Genomic DNA, 26,991 nt, shown 5'->3' with positions numbered 1-26,991 from the left:
TGTTTTATAGCTCAATCTTGTAACATCCCCAGCTTTTGTTTATGTCTTTCCGCTCGTGTGTATTTGGTGTAAACACCACCGCATTCAGGGTACAGAACAACTCCATGGCCACAAAGGTTTCCCTTGTGCTACCCTTTCATAGTGCCCACCTGCCCCACCACACCAAGCCTCTGGCACATGCCCATCTGTTCTCCACAACTTTGACAATGTTGTATAAGTGGATTCCCACAGTACGTGACGTTTTGAGATTGATTTTGTTCACTCAACATAATGCCTTTGGAAACTTACAAGTTGTGCACATGTAAATAATTTATTCCTTCTTAGCGCTGAGAAGTATTTCCTGGTATGAATCCACTAGTTTGTTCAAGCATTCCCTAATTATTGGACATTTTGGATGTTTCCCTTTACTTCCAATGCCAAAGAAAGATGCTTTAAATACTCTCGCGAGGTTTTTGTGAGGCCATGGTCTTCTCTCTCAGATAAATGCCTGGGAGTGTGATTTATGGGACATATAACCCACTTCCTCTTTCTTTGGTTAGAGGAGAGCACATACAAATTCTTTTATTTTATCAATTTTTCTAAGTAATCTCTACACCCAATTTGGGGCCTCAAGATGGGGGGGGGAGGGAGGCCCACTGGATGGGGACAGAGGCCCCATGTAGGAGGGAAGCATCATTTCTCCTGGGCCTCTCCACTCTCTCTGAAAAAGAAAAGAGGACCCTCCACTAAGTGAGGCTTTCTCTGCCTGACTTCTATTTCACAATCTAGAAGCAGATTGCTGCCTCACAGCCATCACCCCACCATAGGTGCTTCCTCTTAATCACGGAAGGAAGCGGGGTTTTTTCACCACAGAACAGAGGCCCATTCTCCCCAGCACACATATTTGCACAGAGAGGGTCCTCAGGCCGCCATGATGTTGGCCCCTGCCTCCGGGCCCCACCTGCCTCCTTACCTGCTGCTGGCTCTGCTGTTGGGACTCACAGGTAAGCACTGCCTTGGGGTACAATCCCCTCTTCCTGATCCCACAACATCTCCCATGTCCCTGGACATCAAGGGCTTCCAGGTAACCAGAGGTGTGCTACCCAGGGCTGCCACAGAAGACCAAGGACTGGGTGTCATCTGAGAGCAGGAAGTCGGGGATCTGAGCATTTCCTCTATGCATCCATCACCTACAGCTTGTTACCAGAGGCACCCAGACAGTGGAGGCTTCCATCTGTCACAAGGACAAGTTTGTAGGTATTAAATGATCTAATTCTCACAACACTCCTGCCTGATAGCTAGGACTGTACTCTCGATTGGCAGATGGAGAAACTCAGGCAGAGAGTGGAACTGGGCCAGTGTCACCTACCTAAGTCAGTACAGCTGCCGGGATTCACGTCCAGGCCACCCAGCTCCACGGTTCATTCTTTTCACCGTGTTATGCTTCTTGGCTTCTCGGTGGAGGCTAACTAAACAAACATCAGAAAATACAGAGAGGGAAACAGAAGAAGAGGCATCACTTAGCACACTCCGAGGTCTCCAGAGTTCCAGTTCTGCTGTGTGTCCTCCCAAACTTTGGTTAACGATGTGTTGGATGTTTCCTATGTGCCATATATTTTGCTGAGTTTTTAACCTGTATTACAATTTCATTTGATCCTCAAAATGATCTATATACTAGCTGCTAGGCTACCCTTAATACATACCTGGGAATGCACTTGTGTGTGTGCGTGTGTGTCTGTGTGTACACATAGGAGTACCTGAGAAAGTGTACACACAAGTGAATATGCATACATATGGGAAATTTGACAACACTCTCCTTCTTGTTCTCTTCACATCGCATCCACTCTATGTGAAATGCACACTGAGGGGCGCCTGGGTGGCTCAGTTGGTTAAGCGTCCGACTTCAGTTCAGGTCACGATCTCGCGGTCCGTGAGTTCGAGCCCCGCGTCGGGCTCTGGGCTGACATCTCAGAGCCTGGAGCGTGCTTCCGATTCTGTGTCTCCCTCTCTCTCTGTCCCTCCCCCGTTCATGCTCTGTCTCTCTGTCTCAAAAATAAACAAACATAAAAAAAATTAAAAAAAAAAGAAATGCACACTGAACAGGTGTTTGGTTCCCTGTCTCTCAGCTACCCACCCCCTTTTTCTACTTCTCTAAACTAACTGCTCACTCACCACCAGGTATTGGGACAAGCAAACTTCCCTCTAGGTAAAATGAGAAATTTGTGCATTACTACCTTGAAGGTCCTCCTCCATGCTGGACTGGGTGGGGAGGAAAAAAAGGGGATAGAGTATGTGGGGACTCCTGCCTGTATGATCTGCACCTGCAATTCTATTCATATTCACATCCTGATCCCAATCATCTAGTGTCAGCTGACGCCTACATGCCTCAAGAAATCTCATGTGTAATAGCTTTCCAATTTCCTGAGCACTCACCATGTGCAACACCCACTTGGAAATGCACGCGTCTGTTATGTCCTGTGATCTTTGTATCCAAGGTAGACACTATGTCCCCCTTGCTCACAGAGAAAAAAGGAGGCACAGAAAAGTCCAAGGTCACTCAGTGGTGAATGGCAGGGTGATGATTTGCACTCAGGCAGTCTGATTCTAGATCTCACAGGCTTAACCATGGCTCTTCTCAAACCCTATGGCCCCACTTCCATCCCCATGAGGTTTCTGCAGATCTGCCAATGGGTGGAGGGAAGGGTGGGATGTGGGGAAGACAGAGCATTTGTGGTTTGCTTCTCTCCAGCACTTTCCCCCAAGTCTTCTTCATGGGAAACCCAGATTCTGATATTTTTTTCCGAGAAATTCTCCACTGAAAACAGATGGCAGGGTCTCAGAAAGGGGTTACACTGGGCAATTCACATATGACCCAAATATTTACTGGATAATTCCTAGGTGCCCAGAGCTGTTACATGAGTTTAGGGCATACTGGTTATTAAAAGAGGGAAAGCAGTGGCCCTCATGGAAGTTGTATTGTAGTGGAGAAAAGGAAAAGAAACAACAGACATACCAAATAAGTAAATCACATAGTATACTAGAAAGTGATGAGTGTTAAGGAAAAACATGACAGTACAGCTGGAGAAGACAATGAGAGACTCTTCAGGGTGGGATGTATTTAAAGAGGTAGCCTGGGTGGGTGTTCATTGAACTGGGAGATTAGAGCAAAGACTACAAGAAGTTAGGGTGTGAGCCATGTGATCTTCTGGGGAAAGAGCCTTCCCGAACAGCACGGGAACAGCAGGAGAGTAGAATCCTCCTGTTCTGTTCAAGGGTTTGGGCTATCACTCTGAGTAAAATGGTTGCCCCTGCAAGGTTCTGAAGACAGAAATGACATGATCCACCATGAGTTTTAACTTATGCTAGCATTTGGTTGAGATTAGACACCATAGGGCACAGACAGAAGCGACGAGAGCATTCAAGAGTTCGTCGTGTTCGTGCAAACAAGGAAAAGCATTTTGCACCAAGACAGCAGCCAGGAGAGAAAGGGGAAAGAGGTCAGATTGTGGGTACAGGCAGAAGGGGAGACAACAGGATCTCCTGATGCATAGGATTTGGGGTGGAAAGAGAGGTTGGTTCCCAAGGGCTTGGACCTGAGCATCTCAGAGAATAAAGGTGCCTCATCTGAGATGTACAAGGATGTGGGGGAAAACCGAGGAGTTCAGTTGGGGGCAGTGTTGACAGTGAGAGGTTTGCTTCCATCTAAGAAAGAAGTTGAGTCCTGGTTGGACATACAAATCCAGAGAGAAGGAGCAAGGCCTGGCCCCATGATGGAAATATGAGAATTATAAACACACAGATGGCAGAGTCGACACGTTTCCTTGGCTCCTCTTGACGCTCTGATCCCTCTCACCTCTGCCCTCCCTTGTTTTCTCCATGTCTCCCTCCCATATGCAGTCCTACTTCTTCCCATTTTTGTTTAGCAGTTCAGCTTCATAGCCCCAATCTCCTTCTCCAGACTCACAAACCAAAGTACCCGATCTTCCTGGTACGTGCAAGACTTGCCAGTAATAGCGTGGTCTCTCCTTAGGAGACATGTTTAGTTGCAAATACCACTAACTGCCAGGGTTTTACCAGCTCACACGCTGCAAGAACGAACCACAAATTTTCTCCCCGAGGAGTAGCTGAGAAATCAACAGAACACAGGATGTAAGTGTGGTGTCGCAGCAACCTGCTCCTCTGATTTATATCCTGCCGAAGTTTTTAGGACATCTCAAGTAAGAAGGAACGATTGTGTATTTCTCTAGGTCTGCAGCCACTGGATTGTCATGGAGGCGGTGAAATCCAGCTGCATAATCTGGCCCCTGAAGTTCAGTGTTGGCCCCAAACGTGACTGGTGTCCCTTCAAGGCATAACTCATTGTCCAGACACAGCCGACCATCCACAACTCTGTTGAGAACATGAGTTTGAAGCTTGCTGTTGCCCTTGCTTTAGTTGCTCCCGTGGTTCTATCTCCCCCTTCAAGGGCAATTTTCTCAAATCTACCAGCCCCGAGAACAACACATTTTCTCTTTCCTTGAGTCATGTAGTCCAATTCAAAGGCACTACATGGGGTGATCCCCTTATTTCAGTACGTATTTCTTATTGTGCTAAAATATACACAACATAAAATCTGTATCATATCAACCGTTTTTAAGGATACAATTCACTGGTATTCACATAGTTGTGAAGCCAGTAGCACTGTACCTTTCAGGAATTTATTCAACATCCTAAGCAGATACTCTGCACCCATTAAGCAAGAATTCCCCACACCTCCTTCCTCCACAGCCACCGGTAACTTCTATCTTACTTCCTTGTGTCTATGAAGCTGTTTCTTCTAGATACTTCACGTAAGCGGAATCACGTATTTGTCCTCATCTCTGGCATATTTCACTTAGAATGATATTTTCGAGGTTCATCCAATTAGGGAACATATCAGGTGGCCATTCTTAATAAGGCTGAATAACATTCCATTGTATGTGTCTACATCAACATTTTGTTTATCCATTCATTTATGCATAGATATGAATTCTTTCTGCTACCTTTCGGTTATCATGTATCATGCTGCTATAAACATGGATGTACAAGTATCTCAGTACGTACTTTTAATTCGGGGGTATTTACCTAAGAGTGGAATTGGTTGATCCTGTGGTAAATTCTACATGAACACGAACACTGTTTCCAGAGTGGCTACACCATTATATATTCCTACCCATGACATACAAGAGTTGCAATTTCTCCATAGCTTACTCAATCTTTATTTTCTGAAGTTTAATTTTCTTGTATTCATTTTGGTGTTTCTTTCTTTTGTTTTGTTTTTGATAAAAGCTATTCAAAGGGATTGTGGTTTTGATTTTCATTTTTCTAATGACAAGTGATGTTGAGCATCTTTTTATGGGTTTATTCACTGTTTGAATATCTTCTTTGGAGTAATAGCTATTCTAGTCCTTGGGTCATTTTTTAATTGAGCTGTTTGTTATTTTGTTGTTGAGTTGTAGGAGTTCTTTACATATGTTGGTTATTAATCCTGTCTCAGACATAGGCTTTGCAAATACTTTCTCTCCTTCTGTAAGTTCTCCTTTCACTTTTGATATCGTCTATTGACTTTTGCTGTGCAAAAGTTTTTAATCTTGCTAAAGTCCAAATTGTATATTTTTTTATTTGTTACTTGTGTTTTTGGGGTCATACGAGGACATCATTCCCTAATCCAATATCATGAATTTTGTCTACAGGTTTTTTTCTCTGAATTTTATAGTTTTAGTTCTTACATGTATGCTGGATCAACATAGTGCTGGGTCCTTCATCCAATTTCAGTTCATTCATCTATATAGAGAAAGGTGAGGGTTCAACCCCATTCTTTGCATGTAGATATCCAGTTTTCCCAGCAACTTGTGTTGAAAAGTCTGTTCTTTCCCCTGTTGCATGATCTTGGCACTTTTGTCGAAAATCATTTGACCATGTATGTGTGGGTTTATTGCTAGGCTTTCTATTCTATTCCATTGCTCTATATCTCTATGATATTTTCAGTACCACAGTAATCTGACTATAACACTTTGTAGTAAGTTTTGAAATCAAGAAGTGTGAGTTCTCAGAGGAACTAACATGGCAGAGAAGTAGGGAGACCCTGGGCTTTCATAGTTCTCCAAACACACCTATATTGAGGTCAGATCACTTGGAACACCCAAGAAACTGATCCGTGCAGTGGCAGAAGGATCTCCTCAGTTGCAAGGAGACAGTGTGGCAGGTGTGAGGTATGTGGACGGTGAAGTGGGTGAGAGAAAAATAGTGTTGCCATGGAGAGGAGGGCAACCCTTTCCACGGAGACAGAAAAGGGAAAGAGAGATGGGTTGAAAAAGTGCAGCATCGAATTTGCACAAGAGGAAAACCTCTCTGGAGCATGGACTGTGGAGAAGGATGTACTGAGTGTCACAGGGATTTTTTGCAAACAGCATTTGGAACTCAAACTCTGAGGTTTTGGAAGTGCATGACTTCCTCTGGGTGGAGGTGTGGTGTGAGCTCCTGGGGAGAAAGGATTTGGCCTGGGAGCGTAGGGATCTCCAAGGTGCATTGGAAAAAAAACATTCCCCTTCCTGGAGCACTTTTGGAAGAGGGTATATTGCTTCTCCGAGCACCAAAGACCCTGCATGCATCAGTGAAAGGCCTTTCATTATCAATGGACAAAGATACATCCAAGGGGAATGTAACTTTTGCTGCTTTTTGCTGTGCTGCACCATAGATTTCATGCACTGTGCAGGCAGGGGACTATTTTTGAGGGACAAGGGACTCCAGATACAGTCTGGAGAGGCTCTACCCCTGGAGGACAGGACTGGATCAGCATAGTGCTGGGTCCTTTAAGACTTCAGGTTTTGAATCCCAGTCCCATACCAAAGAAAAAAAGGATTTCTATGGTGCAGGGCAATTTGAGTGCCTTCATTATTCTGTGAGGGTTGCCTGAACAGCGGGAAGTGTGAGATCCCCAGTCCTGGGATGAGATTGGGGTGGTGCAATTCCCTCCCCCCTTCTCCCCACGAGAACACGGTGGGACTTCAGAGAGCAGTGCAGCGGCCGCCAGTGGAAGCGGGACCTACTCACACAAAACCCCGTCTGTCCCCACCCCGGCTCTGGGTATGACAAATGCTTATTTACTAGGGCAAGACTGAGTCTGACCCAGGCAGCCAGCCTCTCCTTCACAAGACCAGCTTAGCCAGCTCCCTCCAGACACGAATTGTACTAAAGATTAAGTGCTTCAAAATGACACCTACGATTTCCAATAGTTACTATGAGTTAAGATGGCAGAGAAGTAGGGGGACCCTGGGCTTTCATAGTTGGCTCAAACACAGCTATATTGAGGTCATGATATTGGATTAGGGAATGATTTCTTGGACATGACACCAAGTATTTCCAGTACTTCTGGAAATAGGATAAGGCTTACATTTTTCCTTTTATTTCTTTCTTCCTTTTTTCTTTTGGAGTCAGCCTCATGATTTCTTGCTTTTTTTTTTTTTCCATTTACTTTTCTAGCTCTTTCGTTTTTAGATAAGGCTTTTTATTTTTTTTCTTTTCTTTTTTCTTTTTTTCCCCTTTCTTTTCCTTTGGAATCAGTCTTAGTTTTTTGATTCTCCTCCCCCCCTTTTTTTGTTTCTTTATTTTTGTCTTGTTTTCTTACCTTCCCTTTTATTTTCGGAGGAGATCAGCCTTTTGGGTTTGTTTTGGTTTGTTTTCAGGCTTTTTTTCCCCCTGACTTTTCCAGGCTTACTTCAACACACAAATCAAAGCATACCTAGTTAAAGGTCTAAAGAATCCCCACTACAAGCAAGGAGGAGCTCTGCGGAAGACTTAACAGTGGGAAAGAGCAACCAAAACACAATGTCAGAGTGCACACAGCATACACCAGAGACATTTCATGAAGTTCTAGGCCCTGGACAGTGTATGACATATTTTGAATATAGCAGTACTCTTAGGTGCTGGACACTTTACAAGCTTTTAAAAGATGCAAAAAACAGAAAATTAGCAAAATGACAACACAGAGGAATATTCCCCAAAGAAAGTTCAAGAAGAAATCACACGCAAGGACTTGCTGGAAACAGATGTAAGCAATTTCTCTGAATCCCAATTTAGAATAACAGTCATAAGACTACCAGCCGGGCTTGGAAAAAGCATAGAAGACACCAAAGAAAGCCTTGCTGCAGAGATCAGAGACCTAAAATCTAATCAGGCTGAAATAAAAAATGCTATAACTGAGATGCAAAGCCGACCTGATACAGTCACAATGAGGACTGAAGAAGTAGAAGAGATAATAGGTGAAATAGAAGATAATGTATGGAAAATAATGAAACCAAAAAAGAGAGAAAGGAAAGGAAATCAATAAATCATGAGGGGGAGACTTAGTGAACTTAGTAATTCCATAAAGCAAGGCCATATCCCTACTCCCCAATAGGAGTCCCAGAAGAAGAAGAAAAGAAAAGGGTTTATTTGAACAAATTATAGCTGAAAACTTCCCTAATCTGGGGGAGGAAACAGGCATTCAAGTCCAAGAGGCACAGAAAACGCACATCAAAATCGACAAAAACAGGTCAACACCTGAACAGCTCATAATGAAACTTGGAAAATGCAAAGAGAAAGAGAGAATTCTCAGAGCAGCTAGGGACAGAGGGTCCTTAACCTACAAGGGTAGACACATAAGGGTAGTAGCACACCTGTCCACTGAAACTTGGCAGGCCAGAAGGGAGTGGCAAGAAATATTCAATGTGCTAAATGGGAAAAATATGCAGCCAACAATTCTTTATACAGCAAGGCTGTCTTTCAGAACAGCAGCAGAGATAACGACTTTCCAAGACAAACAACAACTGAAGGAGTTTGTGACCACTAAACCAGCCCTGCAAGAAATTTTAATGGGGACTCTCTGAGTGGAAGAAAAAATAAAAAGATCAAAGCAACAAAGACTACAAAGGGCCAGAGAACATCACCAGAAACACGAACTCTACAGGTAGCACAATGGCACCAAATTTATATCTTTCAATAATGACTCTGAATAGACCAAATGCTCCAATCAAATGGATTAAAATGGGTTAAAAAAAAAAAAACAAGTTCCATCTATATGCTGCCTAGAAGAGACTCACTGTAGACCAAAACACACCTGCAGATTTTAAGTGAGGAGGTGGAGAACCATCTGGCATGCTAATGGAGATCAAAAGAAAGCCAGAGTAGACATACTGATATCAGACAAACTAGATTTTTAACGTTTATTTTTATTTTTGGGACAGAGAGAGACAGAGCATGAAAGGGGGAGGGGCAGAGAGAGAGGGAGACACAGAATCGGAAACAGGCTCCAGGCTCTGAGCCATCAGCCCAGAGCCCGACGCGGGGCTCGAACTCGTGGACCGCGAGATCGTGACCTGGCTGAAGTCGGACGCTTAACCGACTGCGCCACCCAGGCGCCCCTAGATTTTTAAACCAAAGACTGTAACAAGAGATGCAGAAGGGCATTGAATCCTAATTAAGGGATCTATCCATCAAAAAAAAAAAAAGTTCTAACAATTTTAAATATTTATGCCCCCAAATTGAGAGCACCCAAATAGGTAAATCAATTAATCACAAACATAAAGAAACTCATTGCTAATAATACTTTAATTGTAGGGGCTTTAATACCTCACTTACAGCAATGGACAGATCATCTAAGCAGAAAATCAAGAAGGAAACAATGGCTTTGAATGAAACACTGGACCAGATGGACTTAACAGATATATTCAGAATATTTCATCCTAAAATCACAAAATACACATTGTTCTTGAGAGCACGTGGAATGTTCTCCATACACTGGGTCACAAATCAGCCCTCAACAGGTACAACAAGATCATGATCATACCATGAATATTTTCAAATCATAATGCTATGAAACTTGAAATCAACCACAGAAAAAATTTGGAACGCTCTTAAATAAACTGAGATTAAAGAACATCCTACTAAAGAATGAATGGTTTAACCAGGAAATTACAGAAGAAATAAATACATGAAAGCAAATGAAAATGAAAATACAGCAGTCCAAACCATTTGGAATGAGACAATGCACTGCAATGCAGGCCTATCTCAGGAAGAAAGGTCCGAAATACACAATCTAACCTTACACATAAAGGAGACATAAAAGGAGCAGCAAATAAAACCTAACACCAGCAGAAGAAGGGAAGTAATGGAGATTAGAGCAGAAATAAATGATATAAAAGCAAACAAATAAAAAAGTAGAACAGATAGAGGCTTCTGGGTGGCTGACAGTTAAGTGTCTGACTTTGGCTCAGGTCATGATCTCACAGTTCGTGGGTTTGAGCCCAGTATTGGGCTCTGTGCTGACAGCTCAGAGCCTGGAGCCTGCTTCAGATTCTGTGTCTCCCTCTCTCCCTCTGCCTCTCACCAGCTTGCACTCTGTTTCTCAAAAATGACTATAAATTATAAAAAAACAAATATGCAAAAAAGTAGAACTGGTCATTGAAACTAAATCGTTCTCTGAATGAATAAACAAAATTGGGGGCGCCTGGGTGGCTCAGTCGGTTAAGCGTCCGACTTCGGCTCAGGTCATGATCTCATGGTCCGTGAGTTCGAGCCCCGCGTCGGGCTCTGTACTGACAGCTCAGAACCTGGAGCTTGCTTCTGATTCTGTGTCTCCCTCTCTCTCTGACCCTCCCCCCATTCATGCTCTGTCTCTCTCTGTCTCAAAAATAAATAAACGTTAAAAAAATTTAGAAAAAAGAATAAACAAAATTGATAAATCCTTAGGTAGATTTATTAAAAAGAAAAAAAGGGGGGGCCCAAACAGATAAAATCACGAATGAAAGAAGATATATCACAACCAAAAGCATAGAAATACAAACAATAATAAGAGAATACTATGAAAAATTATATGCCAACAAACTGGGTAATCTGGAAAAAGTGGTTAAATTCCTAGAAACTCAAACGCTACCAAAATAGAAATAGGAAGAAACAGAAAATTTGAACAGATCCATAACCAGCAAAGAAATTGAATCAGTTATCAAAAATCTCCCAAAAAACAAGACTCCTGGGCTAGATGACTTCCCAGGGGAATTCTACCAGACATTTAAAGAAGAGTTAACACCCATTCATCTCAAAATGTTCCAAAACATAGAATGGAAGGAAAGCTTCCAAACTCATTCTACAAAGCCAATAGCTCTTATTCCAGAAACAGACAAGACCCCACTAAAATGGACAATGACAGGCCAAATAGCCCTGATGAACCTGGATGCAAAATGTCTCAACAAGGTACAAGGAAACTGAATTCAAAAGTATATTAAAAGAATTATTCACCCTGCTCAAGTGGGAATTATTTTTGGGCTGCATGGCTGGTTCAATACTCACAAATCATTCACCATAATATGCCACATTAATAAAAGAAAAGATGAAAAATATATGATCCTCCCAATGGACGCAAAAAAAGCATTTGACAAAACACACATCCTTTCTTGATAAAAACCCTGAAGAAAGTAGAGAAAGAAACATACTTCAACATCATAATGGCCATATACAAGGACCCACAGCTAGTATTATTGTCAGTAGGGAAAAACTGAGAGCTTTCCCCTAAAGTCAGGAATTCGACAGGCATGTCCACCCTCACCACTGTTATTCAACATAGTACATAATATTCAACTTCGAGCCTCATCAATAAGACAACAAAAAGAAATAAAAGACGTGCAAATTGGCAAGGAAGAAGTCACACTTTCACTCTTCTCAGAGCAACATGATACTCTATGTGGAAAATCTGATATATACCACCAAAAATTTGCTAGAACTGATCATGAATTCAGCAAAGCCACAGAATATAAAATCAATGTACAGAAATCGGTTGCATTTCTATACACCAATAATGAAGCGGCAGAAGAGAAATCAAAGAATAAATACCATTTACAATTGTATTTAAAAAAAAAAAAAAACCATAAGGTGCCTAGGACTGAAGCTAACCAAAGAGATAAAATATCTATTTGCTGAAAACTATAGAAAGCTTATGAAAGAAATTGAAGAAGACACAAAGAAATGAAAAAACATTCCATCTTCATGGACTGGAAGAACAAATACTATCAAAATGTCTATATTGCCCAAAGCAATCTACACATTTAATGCAATTCCTATCAACATAACACTAGCATCCTTCTTAGAGCTAGAACAAACAATTCTAAAATTTGTATGATACCAGAAAAGACCCTGAATAGACAAAGTAATGTCGAAAAAGAAAACCAGGGGCGCCTGGGTGGCGCAGTCGGTTAAGCGTCCGACTTCAGCCAGGTCGCGATCTCGCGGTCCATGAGTTCGAGCCCCGCGTCGGGCTCTGGGCTGATGGCTCAGAGCCTGGAGCCTGTTTCCGATTCTGTGTCTCCCTCTCTCTCTGCCCCTCCCCCGTTCATGCTCTGTCTCTCTCTGTCCCAAAAATAAATAAACGTTAAAAAAAAAAAATTAAAAAAAAAAAAAAAAAAAAAAGAAAAAGAAAACCAAAGCTGGAGGCATCACAAGTCCAGACTTCCAGCTCTATTACAAACCTGGAATCATCAAGACACTATGGTACTCCCATTAAACCAACACATGGATCAATAGAACAGAATAGAGAACACAGAAATGGACCCACAAATATATAGCTAAATAATCTTCGACAAAGCAGGATAGAATATTCAATGGAAAAAAGGCAGTCTCTTCAGCAAATGTTGCTAGGAAAACTTGAAAGCGATGTGCAAAAAAATGAACCTGGACCACTTTTAGACCATTCAAAAAAATAAATTCAAAATAAATGAATAACCTAAGTGCGAGACAGAAAACCATCAAAATCTTAGAGGAGAAAACAGGCAGCAACCACTTTGATTTCAGTCACAGCAACTTCTTACACACGTCTCCAGACGCAAGGGAAATAAAAGCAAAAATGAACTATTGGGACGTCATCAAGATAAAAATCTTCTGCACGGTGAAGGAAATAATCAACAAAACTAAAGGGCAACTGACAGAATGTGAGAAGATATTTCCAAGTGACATATCAGATAATCTATAAAGAACTTATCAAACTCAACACCAGAAGAACAAATAGCCCAGTGAAGAAACGGGCAAAAGACATGAATAGATACTTTTCAAAAAAAAAAAAAATCCAGATAGCTAACAAACACATGAAAAGATGCTAACGATCACTCATCATCAGAGAAATACAAATCAAAAACCACAATGAGGTACCAACTCACACCTGGGAAAATGGCTCAAATGCACAACACAGGAAAAAACAGATGTTGGATGGATGTGGAGAAAGGGGACCATTTTTGTAGTGTTTTTAGGAATACAAACTGGTGCAGCCATTATAGAAAACAGTATGTAGGTTCCTCAAGAAATTAAAAATAGAACTGCCCTGTGACCCAGCAATTGCACTACTAGGTATTGATACAAAGGATACAAAAATGCTGATTCAAAGGGACACATGCACCCCAATGTTTATAGCAGCGCTATCAACGATAGCCAAATTATGGTAAGAGACAAAATGTCCATCAACTGATGAATGGATAAAGAAGATGTGGTATATATGTACAATAGAATATTACTGGGTGATCAAATAGAATGACATCTTGCCATTTGCAACAGCGTGGATGGAACTAGGTGTATTATGCTAAGTAAAATAAGTCGGGCAGTGAAAGACAAGTATCATATGATTTACTCATATGTGGAAATTAAGAAATAAATTCCACATTTATTGAACATAGGGAAGGGAAGGAAAAATAGGATAAAAACAGAAAGGGAGGCAAAACTCAAGAGACTCTTAAATGCCGAGAACAAACTGATGATTGCTGGAGGGGTGGTGGGTGGGGAGATGGGCTAAATGGGTGAGGGCCAACAAGGAGGGCACTTGTTGGGATGAGTGAGCACTGAATGTTATATGTAAGTGATGAATCCCTGGGTTCTACTCCTGAAAACAACACTACACTGTATATTAACTAACTTGAATTTGAATCAATAAATTTTTTAAAAAAGGATATGAGTTCTCCAACTATGTTCTGTTTAAGGATTGCTTGATGATTGCGCTCCCTTGAGATCGTATATGAATTTTTAAGGACTTCTGAAATTTGCAAAAAAAAAAAAAAAAAAGGTGATTGTATTGAATCTGGAGATCGTTTTAGGTAGTATCGATGAACTCTTCCAATCCACAAATGGTATTTGTTTTTCCACTTATTTATATCACATTTCATTTCTTTCCTCAATGTTTTGTACTTTTTGGCATACAGGCCTTTGATCTCCGTGCACAAACTATTCCTATATATTTTATACTTTTTGATGTTTGCGTAGTGGAATGGTTTGCAAAATTCTTTACAATTGTTCATCAATAGCATATAAAAATGCACCTGATTTTTGACTGTTGGTTTTGTATAGCACAAATTAGCTGATTTCATTATTATCTCTAACAGTTTGTTTTTACATGTGGAAACTTTAGGGTTGCAACGCATGAAATCATGTCATGTGCAAAGAGATACTTTCACTTATTCCTTTGCAATTTGAATGTTATTTCTTTTTCTTGCCTAATTGCATTCTCTAGGATTTTTAGTATTATGTTCAATGGAAGTGCTGAAAGCAGGCATCCTTGCCTTGTTCAGATTTCCACCATCAAAGGTGATGTCAGCTATAGGTTCTTCATGTATGACTTTATATTTTGTGTAAGCTTCCATCTACTCCGAGTTTTTTTTATTGTTTTTATCATAAAAAGGTTGACTTTTGCCAAATAATTTTCTGCATCAAATGATGACTATGTTATTTTTTTCATTCTATAAATGTGGCCTATCACACTGTATAATTTTCATATGTTGAATCCTTCTTACATTCCAGAAAGAAATCCCACTTGGTCATTGTGTATAATTCTTTTAATATGCTGTTGAGTTGTAATTGCTAATGTTTTGTCAAGCATTGTCGCATCAATATCCAGACAAGACACTGGTCTGTAGTTTTGTTGTAGTGCCTTTGTTGGCTTTGGTCTCAGGATAACGCTGCCCTGAGAATGAGTCTCAGGATGACCCAAAATAACTTAGGAGTCTTCCTACCGCTTTTATTTTTGGGAATACTTTGAAAAGGATCAGTGTTAAGTTTATCTTTCAGTGTTTGGAAGAATTCACCAGTGAATCTTCATGATCATGGGCTTTTCTTTGTTGGGAAATTGTTGATTGATTCAAACTCCTTACTAGCGATATTCTATTCATTTTTCTAGTCTTCATTATTCAGTCTTGCTAAATTGTATGTGTCTAGAAATTTTTCCATTTACTCTAGGTTTTCCAATTTATCAGTGTACAATTGTTCGATGTACTCTTTTAGAATCCTGTGCATTTATAGAAAAAATACTTAATAATGTCTTTCTCTTATATCTGATTTCAGTTAATGAAATCTTCTCAATCTCTCTCTGTTACTCAATCTAGCTAAAGTTTTGTCAACTATGTTGGTTTCTGAAGAGCTACTCTTGGGTTTACTGATTTTCTCTGTTGTTCATGTATTCACAATTTACTTATCTCTACATTAGTCCTTTTTATTTCCTTCATTCTGCTTGCTTTGTGTTAACTCTTCTTCTTTTCCTGATTTATTAAGCTGTATACTTGTTAATGACTTGTGATCTTTCCTCTCTTTAAATGTCGGCATTACAAATATAAATTTCCCTCCATGGTGGCTGTCAGTGCAGAGTGTAGGTTTTGGCATGTTGTATTTCCATTTCCATTCATCTCAAGGTGTTCTCTAATTTCCCTAAGAGTGTGTCCTTGTATTTCTTTTTTTTTTTTTTTATCTGTTATACCTTTTTGGATGAACTGTCACATTTAGCTTTAGTTTTATACAAAACTATAATATTCAAACAAAAGAAGAGGATAAGATTTTATTTTACTGCTTTAAAGAATACAGTGTGAAGATTTATTTCAATACATTGGAGAAGATTCAATTTCACTTCTGTTGTTGATTTCTAGTTTTATTTCACAACTCTCACCAGTTCACTGCTTGAAAAGCCCTTCTTCCAGATTGCAGTATGGTGCCTTCTCAGCCTGTATAATTTGGACTCATACAAAGGTTTTGTTTGTTTATTTGTTTGTTTTGTTTCATTTCATTTTTTATGGTAACTGGTTTCTGTAACAATCTGGGGAGACATGTGTGGGAGACAGGACAATGGCTTCTCCAAGATGACCACATCTTAATATACATAAAATGTGAATATTTTTCTTTATTCAGCCAAAGAAATTTTGCCAAAATGATTAGGTTAGACTCTTGACATGAGGAGATTATCCCAGATTATCACCGTGGCCCCACTTTATTCACAAGAGTCCTTATAAGAAGGGGGCAGGAAAATCAAAGTTAGAGAATGACAAGTAACAATACAAGCGAGAATTTGGAATGATAGAAAATTGGGAAGATGAAAAGAATTGTGGGCAGCTTCTGGAATTTGGATGGCAAGGAACAATACCCAGAAGAAATACAGCTCAGCTGCCCTTTGTGTTGAGCCCAGCAACACCAATTTTGGACTCTTAATCTCCAGAATAACAAAATCGTACCTTTATGCAGTTTTCAGGCACTACATTTTTAATCATTTGTTTCATTGCGTTAGGAAATATTTTAATATAATATGATTGCTTTCTAGTAAAAAAAAAAAACCTAGGTATTTTAAACACTCCTTTACCTTTCATTTAGCTAGCTACATGTTTATTATGTGTTGGCAGCTCCTCCCATCACTGTCTCTCACGTATCCAGATTGATGGATAAGACCCCCACCTGTACATGTGCTTGTGGAAGAGAGAAGTTGATCCATAGAGGTTCCAGAAGCTAAACACACAGCCCAGAAACTACATCCATCACTTCCGCTCACACACAATGGTCTAAAGAAGTCTCACGGCCCCACTGAATGCAAGAGATCAGAGAGTGTAATACCCCAAGGGGCCAGAACACAGACATGCAGGATCATTTGGCGAAGCACGACGCTTTCAGAGAGGGCTGGGGCCGTCCGCCTGCCGTGTGCCACATCACTGAATCTCTCTCTGTTTTGCTTTCCTCGTCTGTAACAGAGTCCCGTGTGACAGGCTCGTCGCGAGGGCTACATGCCGTGTACACGCAGCGGGCTGGGCTCAAGGTGTGCACTCAGTGAAAGCTGTTGTGGATAAACACTTGCGCGGACGGACAGGATCGCAGAAGGATGGTAAATAGCTGTTTTGTTCTCCCCCCAGGTGTGGCAGGTGAAACAGAACTGCAGGTGATCCAGCCCGAGAAGTCGGTGTCTGTGGCGGCCGGACAGACGGCCACTCTTCACTGCACCCTGACCTCCCTGCTCCCCGCTGGGAAGGTCGAGTGGTTCAGGGGCACAGGGCCAGGCCGGGAGTTAATCTTCAGTTTCAGAGGAGACCCTCACTCCCCTCGAGTAACAAATGTTTCAGACGCCACAAGGAGAAACAACATGGACTTTTCCATCCGCATCAGTAACATCACCCCAGAAGACACGGGAACCTACTACTGTGTGAAGTTCCAGAAAGGGAACCCCAGTGTGGAGTTTAAGTCTGGACCAGGCACCCAGGTCACCGTGAGCGGTGAGTATCGCTCCGTCCCCTGGTTGTGACGGCAAGTCAGTAAGAATGCCCTCCACTGTCTGAGCAACAGATAAGGATCAGGTGCTGTTATGGGTGCCCCTGAATCAGCCCCTTCCACAGATCAGGAAAGTTGAGGCCTGGAGAGGCCTTGCTATTTGCTGAAGACACCACGGCTGATAAACAGTGGGGAAATCTGGAACCGCGGTCTGCAGGTTCCCAGCTCTTCCCTTTTTCAATCCTGACCAGCCCTCTGGTTCCCAGGATGAGAGACTGAAAGTCTGGGAGACATGCGAGTCACAAGGCCCATCCTCACATCTGCCTCCAAATAGCACTCATGTCGATGTGTCCAGAATCCTCCACACTCAGCACTTACTAAGCACTTGCTATGCGCAAGCTCTGTTCTGGGTACTGTAGGAGGAGGAGGTGGACACCGAGAGTGACACCCACCAGAAATGTCCTTCCTGTGCCAAGATTGGTGGGAGGTCCCTTGGCAGAGAAGACAACGGGGACTTTGAACTTAGGCTGGAATTGCACGCGGGCCCTGCCCCTGACTCAGTCTCCGACACCGCCCTCCCAACACTATCAGCAGGGCTAAAAAATAATCCATGCGAGGGTTCTGCACAGTGTCACATACCTGTCGTTGCTGAGGATGACCAGAGTCATGCTTACTGCTCGTAAATGCTCCTCTTGTAGCCAAACCCTCTCCCCCCGTGGTGTCGGGCCCCACGGCCAGGGCCACACCTGAGCAGACTGTGAGCTTCACCTGCGAGTCCCACGGCTTCTCCCCCAGAAACGTCACCCTGAAATGGTTCAAAAACGGGAAGGAGCTGGCAGCCTCCCAGACCACCGTGGACCCAGAGGGAGACAGCGCTTCCTACAGCATCTTCAGCACAACCACGCTGCCGCTGGCCCCGGGGGACGTTCGCTCCCAGGTCACCTGCGAGGTGGCCCACGTGACCCTGCAGGGGGGCCCTCCTCTTCGTGGGACTGCCAACTTGTCCGAGACCCTCCGAGGTAGATGCCCGTCACCCCCGGCCCAAGCCCAGCTCCGGCCCCCAAGCCTCCCAGCCTGCCCCTCCCCCACTCCGTGCTCCCAGCCTTCCATCCCCTGGAACCTGCCTCCTGACAGACCCTCCCAATCACCGGGCACCCAGGGGTACCGTCACCGCCTCCTGTTTTCACGGCAGTTCCGGGTGAACACCTACCGTGCTAGGTAGTTCGATTTACTTTCCCATAGCCACTCCAATTATTGAGCACCTAGTGTAATCCAGCCACTGTGTGCTCAGTGATTTCATGGATTTTGCTAGTTATTCGATTCCAAATGCATGCTGGGGGCTCAATTTCACTCATCATTACCCTAATAGGAGCTACCAGTAGGTACCTTGAGCACCTACTGTGTACTGGGCACTGTGCTTAGGGATTTCACTCGCATGCAAAGCTTACCCTGAGTGTTTGAGCACCAGCTGTATGCCTAGCACTGATCTGGGTGATTCCCTTGCTGCGTGGGGGGACCTAAGTTTTCGAGCCCCTCCCCGGTGATGTGTCTGTTCCATGAGGTCAGAGCTTCTGCTCTGTGCTGTTTCAGTTCCACCCACCTTGGAGGTTGCCCAGCAACCCGTGACAGGGGACCAGGTGAAGGTCACTTGCCAAGTGAAGAAGTTCTACCCCCAGCGCCTACAGCTGACCTGGTTGGAGAACGGACACGTGTCCCGAACAGAAACGGCCTCGACGGCCTCGAACCTCATAGAGAACAAGGATGGGACCTTTAACTGGACGAGCCGGCTCCTGGTGAATTTATCCGCCCACAGGGAAGATGTGGTTTTCACCTGCCAGGTGCAGCAAGACGGGCAGCCCGTGGTCACCAAAACCGATACCCTTGTGGTCTCTGCCCACCAGAAGGACCAGGAAGCCCATACGACCCACGGTGAGTCCGAGATGCCAACTGACCTGGCACTTTAAATTCTATCTTTTCTTTTTTTATGTGAAAAGCAGTCATTCATGCCTATTATAGAATAATCTAGAGGTCTACAGACATAAAGTAGAATTTTGATATGAGCTTCCCTCCCCAAAGCTCATGCTCCAAGAGTGACCACTGTTAAGATTTTGGTACATAGCTTTTTAGATCTTTTGACAGAAACATGCATTAGAGAAGGAAACAACAGAGGGAGGGAGATGATCTTGTCACTAGCATCCTGCCTCCTGCACCTTCACCTGACAGTAATTATGTCACCACGCCAGGCCAGCCACCTCCTCCTTCTGTTCGTTCTCACCTGGGCTTCATATCGATCCTTCTTACACCCTTCTATCCCCTTCTCAGCAAAGGTCTGCACTTGCCACTCTGAAATTCTGGAAGGGAACCCTGAGGACAGAGTGTTGAGTCTGGACCAGACTCCCTGGTGACCATGGGTGCTCACAGCACAAACCACCTTTGTCCCCTGCTTTGGGACAACAGGCCAGCAATAATCATGATTACTCACTGCACATTTACTTGATGTCAATTCCAGTTCATTTCTGGTCTTCTTCCTGCTACAACCACCCTGGGAGCTTGGAAGTTTACAGAACCGACTCAGGGAGCAATGGGGGACAGATGGAGAAGATGTCCTGCCCTTAGTCCAGGTGATGGGCTAAACCAATCAAGAGAAACCTGAGTCCCCGAGGACAGGGACCACCAGCCTATATGACAAACGTGTTAGAGAAAACAGCTGGGCATTGTCCCAAGGACCTACAGGTCCCCTTTCTATGACCAAATTATATCTTATCTCGCTCTTATAATATATGGAGGAGTTTGAGCCATGTTTCCAGGAGTCTTTGTTCCAGAAGACCTTTCAAAGGCCCATTTCCTTCTAACATACCCCATGACACTGTCCTCATTGCTGGGTCAACACTGGGTCACCGAGTGTCCATGACCCTACCAACTAGGAGAGGAGAGAATGGAAGGGGAGAACAACTTCTCTTAACACTAGAGGTACTGCCTAACTGTGTTCACTAGTGACTCAGTCATGGATGCACATCCAGTTGCAAATGGAGTCCATAATTGTGTGGTCATGTGATTAATGACTTTCGTTTTTCAACACAGCCAGTACCATTACATACTTTGTAAAATTAACAGTAATTTCCCACTATCAGCTAAAATGGAACCTATATTCAGATTTTCCAAAATTTCTTCTAAGACTTTATTCTGTGTACCAAACTTGGTTTTACTTCATCTTGAAATGCTTGCAAAAACTTTCCTGTGAAACCACATGGGACTCCACAATTCCTTTTTATATATATATATATATATATGGATATGGATATATGGATATATATATACAGAGAGAAAGTATGAATAGCTAGGGCTACTCAAATTCTTCATTTCATATTGGATGCTTGCGGATGCTTGAGGAAGCTGGTCCATTTTCTTGAGTTGTCCAATTTCTATCCACAGAGTTCTCATCATATTACCTTGGTATCGTTTTGATGTCTGTAGGCTCTGTAGTGATATCATATTTCTTTCCTGATATCAGAACTACTTGCCTTTTTTTTCATTGTCAGAATTACTAGAAGTTTTTCCATTTTATTGATCTTTTCCACAAACTCTTTTGTTTTGGTGATTTCCTCTATTGTGTATTTTCAATTTCATTGTTTTTTCTCCTCTTTTTTTTCCCCATTCTGCTTGACTGGGGTTTATTTTGCTCCTCCTCATTTTTTGAAATGGAAGCTAGGATGATTGATACTAGTCTTTCTTTGTTTGAATGCCACACCTGGACTTCCTTCTGCACTTGGGGAGTCAGGAGTGTGGAGCCAGGATACCTGGTGCTGTGTTCTTCCAGACTGCAGGCATCTAGACTGCCTGACTTCCTCTTCCACCTTTCAGAGCCCTCCTATTCTTGGACCTCATATGATTTCCAGGGGTCAGTCTTATACTGAACCAGGAAGGCAGGAAGAGGCAAATCAACACCACCTCTTCTGGACTGGCCTGGGTTAGGTTTTTAGTCTTTGGCCTTGCACTAGAACTCATACTAGGGCTGTTACTTCTGGTGCTTCCAGTGTGCCTGAACTAGCAAACTTGCTTGTGTGCTAAGACCGGAAATGGACTTTAGGGTTGTCTGGGTTGGAGAGCTGGATGCCTATGTGACCCTGCTGCACCAGGATGCCACAGTCTCCCCTGGGCATCCCAGGGCTCCAGTCACTGCGATAATTGGCCCAATGGGTTGGAATAAGAATGCACATCTTTCGGTTCACGTTTATGGTTTTGAGGTATTTTATAACACTTCTAGTTTAAGAGACCTCTGTTCTCTCAGTATAGCATCACCGGGTATGTTACAGGGGTTGGTTGGCCGGTTTGGGCACTTGGAGGAGAGAGGTTCTGAGTCCTCTGATCTTTCTGTTCTTCTTTCAGGATGCCACGTGTGCCTGTCCCATTTTTCCTTCTTCCCTTCACTGCTCAACTTTGAAACAGCACCTCTTGAATCTCGTTTGTCTTTCCCCCAAAGTTATGCATTTTAAATCATGCCTGCCCCCTTTATGCACATCTATCTTTTTAAATTTCCCTGACTCCCTGCATCAGGTTCCTATTGCTGCTGTAATCATTAGCACACGCTTAGTGGCTTCAAACAACACAATTTTTTTCTTCCACTTCTAGAGGCAGAAAGTCTACAATGAGTTGGCAGGGCTTCATTCCATCTGGGCGAACAGGGGGAGAGTCTGTGTCCTTGCTCTTCCAGCTCCTAGGGTCCCGTTCCAGACTACCCTCTGCTGCGGTCAATATGCCTCCTGCTCCCACTCTCCTGCCTCCCTCCTTCACTTGTAAAGGTCTCTGTGATTCTGTTGGCTCCACTCCGATAGTCCAAGATAATGACCCACTCGAGACCATAGCTGGTTACCACACAGTCTACCTTGCCATGTCAGGGACCACAGACTCTGGGGAATCTGGGCCAACCATCTTAAGTCAGGCATACTTTGGAATTATTTTCTGTGATCTGTGTCCTGATGTGCAGGACACATTTCCAATATTTTCTCATTGAAGTTGGGTTTAATATTGGCAGTAGGATTTCTAAAAAACTCTCCGGCATCTTGTATAACTGCCCTTGTCTTCTTCACCTGCCCTTTTCTATGGCTGGTGAGGGTGGGAGGGCAGCAGTGTAAGATATTGTGCCTTCAGATTGTGTGATATTTCCCTTTTGTCTCCCAGACATTTTGGAGTTTGGCCATTGCTCTTCAAGGACTTCTGAAAGCCAGGTTTCCATAGAATTTTCTGTCTTTTTATTGTTTTTTCTTTGGGTTCAGAAGCTGTATTCAGAGATGAGTAGCTAAGCTGCTGCCTTGTCCTCAGCAGACACAAGTGCCCTGAGGGCTTTGAATGCCTTGTCCCCAAAGTCCCTATCCCACATCAGTACTTGTCTCCCGTATTTCCCCATCACGGCCCTGTTCTAGCAGAGCAGTTTACTGAAACTGAGAATTCAATCCTCTTTGTAGCACCAATATTCTTATAATTATGTTGGACCCAATTATGTCCTCAGCTTTTTCTGCCCTCGGGATCTAATAGGTGGGAGTCTACAATGTTGCCCAAAAGTCCTCTTTCACACATGACCGATCATGAGAGATCAACCAGTCTGAGTTCTGTCTGCATTGTCTTTCCCTAAAGGGTTGATGCTCAGCAACACTCATCCACCCAATAGTTCTTACAATTCCCAACCGATTTCCAGATTACCAGGTTACCCCCCACCTCTACTTACTCCATCCCAGGTCACCACTGTGAGCTTTTAGCAGTGACAATAGCAGGGAAAGCTGGGACCTTCCCCTGTTCCTCTGCCCTCCAGGCAGGGGACCTCTTGGCCAGCCAGTTGATTGAGACCCAGGTCGGTATCTGCACATTAGAGCTGGGTTTCCAGACCCCTCCCAGACAAACTCCACAGGTCAACTGTATTGGGAAGCAAACTCTAACATCATATGAGAAGGGAGAAACCTCACTGTGGTGTGGTGCCCATTCACAGGTATGAGTTAGAGAAGGAGGCAAGACTGGCAAAAGGAGATATTGAACACAATGCAGCACAGCAAAGTCATACTTGCACAAAGAACAGGCGAACTGGATGCTATTTTTGACTTGTTTTAAATGGAGCGGAGGGGCAAAACCTCTGTACCCCAACTTCCTCCAGTCCTCTACTGCACGCTGCCCTCTGGAGCAGGTGCAAACATGGGCAATGCAGCTTTTTCAACTGAGAAAAAATTCCAGAGGGCCACCCAGCTGAGACCTGCCGTCCCCCGACACACCAGGGGTAAAAATGGTGGGTCTTTGCTCCTTCCTCTAAGATTATTCCATATATTTCAAAAATGTATTTGAATTTCTTGATGTAAATCTAAGAGCAAAATCCAGTCACTGTAAAAAGGCAAAGAATCTGAAGTTATGCATGCAGACCCAATGATCTACGTGCAAAAGAACGATGTTATTACCTGATGCTGGTACTGGGGTCCAGGGGCGCGGGATGGTGTTTGAAGCCCCTCCCAGGTTTAGACCCCATTTCCTTTCCTAACCAGGGTGTTCTCCAGCCAGCAGGTCTTGTGAGGTCAGGCCACCCCGAGGGCTCCCTCAGCACAAGAACATGGGGTCATCGAGGCTCGCGTGTGGAACAAAGAAGGGCAGACTTGCACCTTGCTCACCTTGACACTGTCCTTCCTCTACTTGAGGCCAGGCTGACATTCGTTCCTATGACCCTGAGAGGTTGGACTGTCCTAGTCCAAACACAAGGTCTCAGATTCATCCTAAGGACAGCAGAGTCCCACTCATCTTGTGACCCTCAGTAAATTATGAGCCTGTCCCCTCCTCAGAAGAGAGTGTCAGACCTGCCCCATTGGGTGTGGGGAACAAGTCAGCAAACCTCACTTACATGTTACTGAGTGCTCATGTCTCCATCCCTTCCCTCAGGAAGGACACCCAGTAGCCTGAGCAGAGGTGAGCAAGATGAGGTACTTCTTATCCTGAATTCTGCCTCGAGCCTCTCACAGGGGAAATTCATGAGCTTCAGAGCATAGATGGATGCAGGTTCCCTCAGATGGAGTAAGTCGAGGCCCCTGGGAGTGGACTCCTGGATCCCTCTCTGATGCTGCCTCCTGTCCATTTCCAGATCGAGAACTGTCCACTCCACTCCTGGTGGCTCTCTTCCTGGGCCCCAAGCTGCTGCTGCTCGTCTCTGTCTCTGCCATCTATGGCCACAGGAAGCAATGGATTCACTGGTGAGATATGGACAAGGAGGGCAGGGCCAGGTCAGTCTCAGAAGGAGCCAGGTCAGCAAGAGGGGCAGCCCACAGGTCATACAGGGTCACCGCCCACTTGGAGTAAAGAGCAGGTGACACACCTCCCTTCATACCCTCTGGAGCCTCAGGGATCCCTCTGGGAGGTTCCCAACTCCCAGGATGACTATTGGGCCCTGTAAGAGGTGGATGGGGTCAAGGGCTATGAAAGGATGTACAGAGAGACCTACAGCTTCTGGGAAGGGAGTGGGCTAAGTGAGCAACACCTGGGTGGGAAACCCCACAGAAACCATCTCTAGATTATTTGGGCGCAAGGTGTCCACATTTAGAGGAATGTGACAGGTGCCCGCTGGCTGCTCTGAGGACGGCTCCCGCTCTGACCCTCCGTGGGACAGACTGGAGAGGATGGGGAAGGGGGATCAGGACCTAGGGAGGAAGGTTGAGGAGGCACAGTCCATGTCAGGGACTTTCTGCCCTCTCACTACAGGTGTCCCGGGAGGAAAACAGCACCGAGGACATAGGAGACACGTGGAGAACATTTCTAGAATGATGAGCAGATAATGAAATGTGAACATGGGTCCACGGCTCCTTCCTTCCTCCCCTGCTACATGCCATCCTCGGTCTCTGCTGCCTCCTTCCTTCCCTGAGGGGCCCAGCCTAAAACAAGGAACAACTAGAAGCTTCCACAACCCTGCCCCAGATGCCTGCTTCCCCAGAGACTCACCTGCCCACAGTTCCTGCTGTTCCTCCTCAAAGACCTCGATGCCCCCAGAGCTGGGTCTTCACACCTATTCCGGAGCAGGGGCCATGGGAACATCTGTGGAGACTGACACATGGATATCTTACTAGAATGAGAGAAGCAAGTCCTGGTACACACACCAGTCTATCTCTCATCCATCTTCTGGGGACGGTGGTAATGAACTACACATTCAAGTCCATGCTCCAACAGGTTATTCCTGCCAAACCCCCGTCTCCCCAGCCTTGGTAAGGTTCTTCAGTCCCTCTTAAATATAAACGAATCCCATCTTGGTTTGAAGGGGAAAAAAGGATCCTCCTTCCTCGTTGCCTACCCGCCCTATCCCTCAATCCCAGAGAGAAGATTCCCTCCTCCCCCTGTGATGGGAACACTGGCTCTTCTGTCACCTTCATCCTTTCCAAGCCCCCTGCTCATGTACACACGCTGGCAGTACAGAAGACAGGAGCCTTCCTTGATTTCCTTCTTTATATCCCATTTCAAATCTGCCTTCCTAATGTATGTCCAGCGACCAGACGGTGTTAAACCATCTACGTCTGGACAGAAAGAGAAGCCCGGTTTGTGGTGCTTGTCCACTTCTGTGGCGTCTACACTCCTAATGTGGCCAATTTCAAGCTGCCAACAGTGGAACAACTAGCTTGCAAAATTCCTGGAAAGCTCTCAGGAGCGAGGGCAAGCCTCCTCCCACCCACCAGGGAGCTCCACCCAGCACCTGCACACTGCTCGCTCCCGGACTGCCCCCTGGTCCTGGCCACCAGCATCCCTTCCTGGACCATTGCCACGTCCCTAACAGACTCTCCAGGTTCAGCCACAGTGATCCTACGGAAACGGAAGTCCGATTGTATCCTTCCTCTGTTTCTTCCCCCTACAGATATGCATGGCTCGGTTTCTCCCTCTTTCAAGCTCGCCAGTCATGTCACTTTATTAAAAACACCTTCCTTAAACCACCCACATAAAATATCAATTTCTGTCTCTCACTCTTTGTTCCCACAGCTCATACCTGAACTGAATTCTTTTCCTAGAACTTAAGACCAGCCAACATGATAAATGGAGACAGTGCTCACTTGCACAGTGATGGAGGACCAAAACAATGACGGGTGCAGCTGAAACCAGGCGATGTGATCTCAATAATCAGAGGGAAAAGCAACAATTTTTCTGTGAACTTTAGAAACTTTTTTCAACACATTGGGAACCCCCCAACTGCCAGTTATGAATGTACAGAGACATGAAAAGACAGTAAAACTATTATCCATTTGGTAAACACTCATTTGAAACATTAGAAACATTGAAAGATGGGGCGCCTGGGTGGTTCAGTCAGTTAGGCGTCCACCTCTTTGATTTTGGCTCAGGTCATGATCTCACAGTTCATGGTTTCCGAGCCCTTCATTGGGCTCTGGCTGGAGAGCACAGAGACTGCTTGGGATTTCTCTCTCCCCCTCCCTCTGCCTCTCCCTGGCTTGCTCTCTCTGTCTTAAAAAAATAAAACAA

The 26,991-nt window shown here is 44.1% G+C and overlaps 1 protein-coding gene across 1 annotated transcript; it reads left to right on the top strand.

Annotated features, from left to right (window-relative positions):
- The first annotated feature begins 849 nt into the window (after window positions 1-849).
- LOC124503022 (signal-regulatory protein beta-1-like) lies at window positions 850-26,537 on the top strand. Its single transcript, XM_047067736.1, has 6 exons — window positions 850-983; window positions 17,163-17,519; window positions 18,213-18,533; window positions 19,105-19,443; window positions 24,623-24,731; window positions 25,237-26,537. Exons 1-6 carry the CDS (start codon window positions 911-913, stop codon window positions 25,268-25,270), a joined length of 1,233 nt encoding a protein of 410 aa, XP_046923692.1. The 5' UTR covers window positions 850-910; the 3' UTR covers window positions 25,271-26,537.
- Window positions 26,538-26,991: the final 454 nt, after the last annotated feature.

Source organism: Lynx rufus, unplaced genomic scaffold (genome assembly GCF_022079265.1).
Source record: "Lynx rufus isolate CCGP_SWC_20201006 ecotype Redwood Valley unplaced genomic scaffold, mLynRuf1.p SCAF_8, whole genome shotgun sequence".
Classification (NCBI taxonomy): Eukaryota; Metazoa; Chordata; class Mammalia; order Carnivora; family Felidae; genus Lynx; species Lynx rufus.
This window is presented reverse-complemented; position numbering and strand designations above follow the sequence as displayed.

Coding starts and splice junctions, on each gene's coding strand:
- LOC124503022 (XM_047067736.1), top strand. CDS start 911: ATGATGTTGGCCCCTGCCTCCGGGCCCCACCTGCCTCCTTACCTGCTG. Junction 18,534..19,104: donor CTTGTCCGAGACCCTCCGAG/GTAGATGCCCGT, acceptor GTGCTGTTTCAG/TTCCACCCACCTTGGAGGTT. Junction 24,732..25,236: donor AGGAAGCAATGGATTCACTG/GTGAGATATGGA, acceptor CTCTCACTACAG/GTGTCCCGGGAGGAAAACAG.